Source organism: Thamnophis elegans, chromosome 7, assembly GCF_009769535.1.
Source record: "Thamnophis elegans isolate rThaEle1 chromosome 7, rThaEle1.pri, whole genome shotgun sequence".
Lineage (NCBI taxonomy): Eukaryota > Metazoa > Chordata > Lepidosauria > Squamata > Colubridae > Thamnophis > Thamnophis elegans.
The window spans coordinates 2,029,429-2,038,121 of record NC_045547.1 but is presented as its reverse complement, the minus strand read 5'-3'; the positions used below and the strand labels follow the sequence as shown (position 1 = coordinate 2,038,121).

At 44.6% G+C, this 8,693-nt stretch overlaps 1 protein-coding gene across 1 annotated transcript; it reads right to left on the bottom strand.

The window, feature by feature from the left end:
* Positions 1-312: 312 nt before the first annotated feature.
* ANKRD7 (ankyrin repeat domain 7) lies at positions 313-4,731 on the bottom strand. The gene is made up of 5 exons (XM_032221073.1): positions 4,724-4,731; positions 4,448-4,562; positions 4,060-4,233; positions 3,037-3,143; positions 313-331 (listed from the first exon to the last, which is right to left on the bottom strand). Exons 1-5 carry the CDS (start codon positions 4,729-4,731, stop codon positions 313-315), a joined length of 423 nt encoding a protein of 140 aa, XP_032076964.1.
* Between the last annotated feature and the right edge of the window lie 3,962 nt (positions 4,732-8,693).

Here is an 8,693-nt window from a genome sequence, read left to right as displayed (position 1 = left end):
CAATGGTTGAAAACCACTGCACTAATCAGACATAATCTTTTGCTGACCATCCACTTTTCTCTCTATGGGCAACATTCGATCCATGAAGGAGGAGAAGATGAGTTATGTCACGTTTTTTATTAGAACAAGAAATCAATAGTGGAATTATTTTGCTTTGCTATGTCATACACCAGCAACTCTTATCCAATCAGTTGCTTAAATAACAGGCCACCAGAATTTCACTGTGGTGGCAACATCCATGAAATTTAGTTTTGGGAAAGCATAAATTCAACCTGCTTCTTATTGAAGCATCTTTGTCACCTCTGTGCTGTGTTAGAAATATTCTGCAGACCTAGAACACAAAATAAACATTTTTTTACAAACAATAGCAGTAACATCTACTTCCATTGGGAAAGGACAGAATTGTACTAAGTGACCAGCCATTTGTACTACATTAAACTTTACCTTCTTTATTTTTAGCAGGGGCACCAAGTGTCATACCAGTATCTCTGCCTTTTTCTTGACTGCTTAATATAACTTTTTCTCCACTTAACTAAGCTCTCTTCGCTATCATTGCAGCCGGAAAAATCAGCAACATATTGCTTAATGCTAAAAGAAAAAAATATTTTACTCAATATTGACACATTTTAATAAAGCACAATTAATCTCAACACAGAACAATATTAAATAAAAAGCAATAACTTAGTTGTTTGCATGCTACTTTAACAGCCTGCTAATATGTTATCTAATCTTAATCCATGTTATGCTTTTTATTTTCATATAGGATAGTTTTGTTTCTTGGTTATGTGACAATGAAAGGACAAATGTTTCGGCTTACATAGAATCACCACTAATCAGAGCATAATCTTTTGCTGACCATCCATTTTTATCTGTGTGGGCAACATCTGATCCATGAAGGAGGAGAAGACGAGTTATGTCACTTTTTTTATTAGAACAAGAAGTCATTAGTGGAATTCTGAAAGAGAAAAACGCCCCCTCAATTATTGCATATAATCAAACCTTCACTAATACTTTAACATCCTGAGTATTTGCTCAGCATTATTCCCTCTTGCAAAAAGACAGGGGAGCTTTCACATTAAACAAAGCTGCAATTATTTATTTAACGTATGGCATCTCATACATGAACTATATACGAACATTTCACCTAGATTAGTAAACACAATAAAATATAAATGTTAAACAGATCTATGTTTAAATACCAATATCTAAGCCATCTAACCATTGAAGCACAGCGTCATTCATATTAAAATAAGAATCATCAGATACTGGATGAGTATATGCTTTCAGCTTACATTAAGTTATGACTGATTTACTATCTGACATGGGACCCTGCAGTCACACAGAGTGGAGGATAATATGTCCCATTTATACAGAGTCTTGATAGATGCCGTGTGAGGCGCATCTATCAAGACTCTGTCTATCAAGAATCCTGTTCAGGATTTTCCATTGTAGTCATGATAGTTCAAAGCCTGGCACTTTTCTTGTGGAGTCATTTATATGACTTCCTATGTCTGCACATTCCATGATCCATTTGGCTTTCCACTAGGAATTGATTTAAAGTGGTTGGGCAGATGTTGGCCAGTGGGGGGGCTTCCTGGATTTGTATCTTCTGGTTAATGAATGAGGAAGGTCAGCATGCAGTGGTAGGAGTGAGTTGCTCTTAATTTTTCTGTATTCTCTCATTTATGCGTCTTGCCTTCATAAAGTTGGCAGTATTATATTCTTCAGAACAGGAAGCCAGAAATTTGGAGTGGTTTTAAAACATCCACTTATGATCCTCAGGGTGTCATTCAGTGGTGGGTTCCAGATCCTACGACATCCACATGGACATGCGCAGTGCACGCACAGCGTACACATGCGTCACCGCCTCCGCAACGCTCCAGCTGCTCAGCAAAGCGTTGCGCAGGCGCTGTACGTGCCATGCACGTAAGCACCAAAGACTTAAAAGACAGGTAAGGAGCTTGGGCAGGCGAGGGGGCCCTCCAGAGCACCATACCGGAATGGTATCTCCAGTACACCCGTACCAGGGCATACCGCCTGCAACCCACCACTGGTGTCGTTGAATCTGGCATCTATCTTATTAGTATGTCAGCTGTTAAGAATTGGATTGAATTGATTGCATTTATATGCCGCCCTTTTCCCCAAAGGGGACTCAGACATACAGGGGCCCAGTATTCTGCTCTAGAGTAAACCAACTCTAGTGCTGCTAGATTGAGGGTGACGGTTGAAGGTCCCCACTTTGTTCCACATAGTTTCTGCAGTATGTTGTTCCTACTATTGATTTTTGCTATCATATTCTCTAGGTTTATCGGGTAGGAGAGAATCCAATTCAATGTTACTCAAGGTACTTTGGATGGGGATCATAGGGGAGAAGGTTGATATTTAAGTAGACCCCAAAGGTCTAGTTTTGTTTATAACAAAAATAAATAAATAAGCTTAAGTATAAACGCTACCCATGAGCTTTTTTTTAAAAATACTGAAAACAAATTGAAAATGGCATTGAACAGAAACATCAGTATTTTCTTTAAATGTAAACTATTTTAAGAAACCTATATTTTTTCTTTATTTTCAAGGTTTTATCTTTTATTTTATAGCAATAGCAGTTAGACTTATATACCGCTTCATAGGGCTTTCAGCCCTCTCTAAGCGGTTTACAGAGAGTCAGCATATTGCCCCCAACAATCTGGGTCCTCATTTTACCCACCTCGGAAGGATGGAAGGCTGAGTCAACCCTGAGCCGGTGGGATTTGAACCGCTGAACTGCTGATCTAGCAGTAGCCTGCAGTGCTGCATTTAACCACTGCGCCACCTCGGCTCTTTTGATCCCAAAGGCAGTTTATAATACAACTGGAAACAAAAATTTCATATAAGACTTCAGGGTAATGTTAACAATAGCACCAAGCCATTGACAAATAATTTTTATATTGAGAAAATATTATTCCAGCTGACTAACTATCCGTTATATTCAGGGGCATGAATACTTAAAAACAATCCTAAAATCCTGGAAGGGTATTAACTACATGACCCAAACTGTACCTTCCCAATTTATCTGTGGCATACACAGATGCGTTTCGTTGAAGAAGAAACTCTACCATTTCTTGATTATTTTCAGCCACAGCAACAATTAACGGTGTGCAAGCATCCTGTAATAAAAAAAGGAATACATATATGCATAGCTTCTGTTTCACATTTAACAAATGCAACGTTCTGTACCCAAGGCAGACAAAAAAGATAAAGAAGTTTTATTTCTTTCAGACTGCTTCTAGATGGGTTTCAGTGTGAGTTAAACGTATGTGAAATAATATTTTCTGTATTTCTACTGGTACTTGGCTTTAAAGTTTCAGATAATTTCAAACATTTGTGCAATATTACAGATTTGACTATTATATGCAAATATTCTATTGGAAAAAGTAGAGCTGCACGCAGTTTTCTTGGCGATGTTTTTTGGAAATGGTTGCTATTTGCTTCTTACTAAGGCTGAGAGAGTTAATGACTAGTCCAAAACCACCCAGATAGATGGAGGAACTAGAACTCAATCTCTCAGCTTCTAGCCTGATGCCTTTAACCACTACATCTAAGGAGTCCTTTATTTTGTACTATTTACTCCCATTGGATACTGTCACAATTCTACAAAAAAGCAAGTACATCTTGTTTGCAGAGGGATAATGGGCAGTTTGTGTCTGTTACCCAAATTGATGGAAAAGAAGAAAAAGTTCCTCCTACTTTTTTTTAACAATAGGAAGGGGTAGTTTATGTGACATTTGACCCTGAGATTATGATTAAGTATGCCCAAAAGAAACCCTATGTGAAAGCTAGCAGAAGCTTATTTAAAGGTAAATGACAAATTAGTCAACTTGTTCAAGCAAAATAAGAAATGAGGAGTCTCAAGTTACACTTTATTATGCAATAGATACTTATTATTACACATTAGTCTCTCAGTAAATAATGCAGTATTTTTTTCTGTAAATGATGTTAATTTTTTAAAAAAACCAGAATATGTATTAGCTTATACAAAATCAAAAACTACTTAATATATTAAGTAAACTACTGGGATTTTACCTTATTTTTTCCTTCAATGTCAGCTTTCTTTTCAAGCAGATATTTTGCTAGAGATATATTAGAATAAGAGGCAGCAAAGTGGAGGGCAGTGTTATTGTCTATGTCCTTCAGATTAGGATCTGCTCCATGTTCAAGCAGATAAATTGCACAGAATTCTTGCTGACATTCCACCGCCTAAATATTTAAGAAGATGTTAGGTCTACAACAATTCATAAATCTAGGCAATACTGTCTATAATTTAAACAAAATAAAGCTACAGATTTCCCTTGGTCCCTTTTGATTATAAGCAAGACTAACAATTTATTATACTGATAGTTTTGATTAAAACAGAAATTATAGAAATTTGGCTTTATATTACTAGTAAATTTGCATTATTTTAAATGCATACCTCCATTAATGGAGATCTCTTCTCTTCATCACAGCTATCTAGTTGGCATTTGTTGTCCACCAAGAAAGTAACAATATCTGTATATCCATTAGCACAGGCAAAATGCAAAGGTGTTCTAAAAGAAATGATATTATAAAAGAAACCATAGTCAGTCAGTAAGTAACTAACAGTAGAGTACACCTTTCTTTTTCTTAAGAACATTTTGATTTTGCATCTTTGAACTGTATTTCAAAACTAGTGTACAGCATATGATGAACTGGCTTACTCCCGGCTTACTTAACCATTAGGAGGAGTAGGATTGTGGCTGAGCTGGCAGGGAGCGATAGAGGATGGCGACTGCAGTGGCGAGGACTGAGCCCCGGAAACACCAGTACTTTCCCCTCCATCTGCTAGAGTGGCACAAGTCAGCCTCGAACTCTGGCCCCCTACATTGGGGCCCTTATCCATCTTTAGGAAAGAGACTTTTAAATATACAGCCCGCTAACCTCCACCGGCAGGGTAAGACTGCATGGTTGCCGCCCATGAATTTTGGATCTTCACATTCAATCCTGTTTGTATATAGCCACCTTATATATTACGCACTTTTGACTTGGTGGCCAAGGACATCTCCCCAGGACATGAGAAGGGAGAGGAACGGATCACCACTTCCTCCACCGTTTCCTCATTACTATACGTTATAATTGCGCAATTTTAAAATAGTATGATGAGTGTATGGGAGTTGGCTGGAATTGAATGAATGGCCCACTTTTATTAATTGTTATTATTGTATTTTTATATGTTTTAAATATTACGTGGGAATTGTTAGAGTGGATAAATGAGAATGTTTGACTCGGAGGGCCTGCCGGGGAAGGCGGGGGTCAGTGAGGTGGTTGGGGGGACTACTGCCACGGGAGTGGGTCGGAGCATTACGGTCATTACGGGGAGGGGCAGATACGGCGGGGACTTTAGGGCTGGCCATTACCGGGGAAGGAGGGTTCGCTACATCACAGAGATCCCTCCTTCCGGCCCTATGAGCCCCACTCCAAGACCAGATGGCGCGAGTAGTCAGGACCCTGGTCTCAGGCTGTTGTCGCTAAATGCCAGGTCTGTTGTATACAAAGCTCCTCTCATCCGGGACTTAATTGTTGACGAGAGGGCAGACCTGGCATGTATTACTGAAACCTGGCTGGGCACAGAAGGAGGAGTCCCCCTTGTAGAGATGTGCCCAGAGGGATTTCAGGTGCTTCATCAGCTGAGAGCCCAGGGAAGGGGTGGCGGTGTGGCTATTGTTATCCGGGAGTCTCTGTTACCTTGTAGGGTCCCTGCTCCGGAGCTTGTCGGGTGTGAGTCCCTGCTGATAAAGTTGGACCTCAAGGGTCAAGTGGGTTTGCTGCTAACGTACCTGCCTCCCAACTGCGTTGCAGCATCCCTCCCCTCGCTCCTCGAGTCAGTAGCCGAGCTGGCAGTTGAGTTCCCCAGGCTTATAGTTCTGGGGGACTTCAATTTGCCATCGCTCGGTGAACGCTCTGATGGGGCGCAGGAGTTCATGGCTTCCATGACAGCCATGGGCTTGACCCAGGTAATTCGGGGCCCAACCCATGCAGCGGGTCACATGCTCGACCTCGTATTCCTCTCGGAGCAGTGGATGTGTGATCTTGGTCTGAGGGGTAATGAGATCATACCCCTGTCGTGGTCAGACCACTGCCTACTGAGGCTTGACTTCCGGAGGCCAAACCCCCACCGTAGGGAGGAGGAACCGACCAGGTGGTTCCGCCCCAGGCGACTTATGGACCCGTTGAGGTTCCAGACGGAGCTTGGGGTTATTCCTGATACTTTTGCCCACAGTTCGGCGGAGACTCTGGTTGCCGCCTGGCATTCGGCGGCGTCGGAGTCTCTTGATCGGATTGCGCCACTACGGCCCCTCCGGGTCAGTGGATCCCGGAGGCCTCCTTGGTTCACCGAGGAGCTCTGGGAGAAGAAACGCCGGAGGAGATGCCTAGAGCACCTGTGGAGGTCCGATAAGTCCGAGGCGAACCGAGCACTTCTGTCTACCTGCACCAAGGACTATGTCCGGGCATTAAGAACTGCCAAAAGATCATACATTTCTGCCTTGGTTGCGTCCGCCGAGTCACGCCCAGCCGCCCTGTTTAGGATAACCCGCTCCCTCCTTAACAGGAGGGACGCGGGAGACCCCTTGCAGGGTAGGGCTGAGGACTACGCTCAATTCTTGGCGGACAAAGTAGCTCGGTTTCGGTCGGACTTGGACTCCACCGCAGTAGATCCAGCCGAGACACAGGAGGATTACTTGGCAAATCATCTCTGGGTTGAGTTCCAGGATGTTGCCTCTGGGGACGTGGACAGGGCCATTCGAGCTGTAAGTGCCTCCACCTGTATTCTGGACCCGTGTCCCTCCTGGCTGGTTGCCAACAGCAGGGAGGTGACACATGGCTGGATCCAGGCGGTCGTGACCGCCTCCCTTCGGGAGGGGCACTTCCCCGCCGTACTTAAAACGGCGGTGGTGAGACCCCTCCTGAAGAAACCATCCTTGGATCCAGCCATTTTAAACAACTTTCGTCCTGTCTCCAACCTCCCCTTTATCGGGAAGGTTGTTGAGAAGGTGGTGGCCTTCCAGCTTCAACGGGCCTTGGAGGAAGCTAGTTATCTTGACCCCTTCCAGTCTGGCTTCAGACCTGGTTACAGCACAGAAACCGCTTTGGTCGCATTGACCGATGATCTCTGGAGGGCCAGAGATGGAGGCTATGCGTCCATCCTGGTTCTCCTTGACCTCTCAGCGGCTTTCGATACCATCGACCATGGTATCCTTCTGCGACGACTGCGGGAGGTGGGAGTGGGAGGCACTGTTTTGCAGTGGTTCTCCTCCTACCTCTCGGACAGGTCGCAGTCGGTGTTGGTCGGGGGGCAGAGATCGTCCCTGAGGCCCCTAACATGTGGGGTGCCGCAGGGTTCGGTCCTATCCCCCCTACTATTTAACATATACATGAAACCGCTGGGCGAGATCATTCGGAGGCACGGGATAAAATACCACCAATATGCGGACGATACGCAACTGTATCTGTCCGCCCCGTGCCAACTCAATGAAGCGGTGGACGTGATGAACCAGGGTCTTGAGGCCGTTAAGAACTGGATGAGCGCTAACAAACTGGTACTCAACCCGGACAAGACCGAGTGGCTGTTGTGCTTCCCTCCCAACAATTTGGCTAATGTACCAACACTTAGGCTGGGGGGTCAAATTTTATACCCCTCAGATAGGGTCCGCAACTTAGGAGTCCTCCTGGACCCACAGCTGACTTTTGACCATCAGCTGTCAGCTGTGACCAGGGGGGCATTTGCCCAGGTTCGCCTGGTCCGCCAGTTGCGGCCCTACCTAGACCGGGAAGCTCTCGCAACAGTCACTCGAGCCCTTGTGATCTCTAGGCTGGAATACTGCAATGGGCTCTACATGGGGTTGCCCTTGAAGTGCATCCTGCGACTACAGTTAGTCCAGAATGCAGCCGCGCGAGTGATAGTGGGCGCACCGCGGTTCGCCCACGTTACACCCGTCCTCCGCGAGCTGCACTGGCTACCTGTCGGTCTCCGGGTGCGCTTCAGGGTACTGATGACCACCTTTAAAGCACTCCATGGTAGTGGATCTGGGTACTTGAGAGACCGCCTTCTGCCGATTACCTCCCTTCGACCAATTAGATCACACAGACTGGGCCTCCTCCGAATTCCATCTGCCAGTCAATGCCGACTGGCGACTACACGGAGGAGAGCCTTTTCTGTTGCAGCTCCGACCCTGTGGAATGATCTCCCCGTTGAGATCCGTACCCTCACCACCATCCAGACCTTCCGCGCAGCCCTCAAGATCTGGCTCTCCCAGCAGGCCTGGGGATAGGTTCCCAATTCACCCGCCCGAGTGTTGATTGCTGAACGAAAGTTGTGTTTTACTATTTTTCTTTGTTCACATTTTGTTTTGTTTTTGATACTGCACTCCCCTCCCTCGTGATTGTAAGCCGCCCTGAGTCCCCTCAGGGAAAAGGGCGGCCTATAAATCTTTTTTTAATACATTTTATTTATTTCATTTTCATTTTCATTTTATACAATCACTTATATACTGTGCATAAAAAAAAAAAGAGAAAAAAAAAACCCAACATGACACTTCATTCCCCCATACACCCTCTCTTCTCCCCCTCCAACTTTCATTTCACCCCTCCAGCATTCCCCTCTTCTACTTCCCTTCCCCCTCAGACATCTCCCCCTCCCTCCA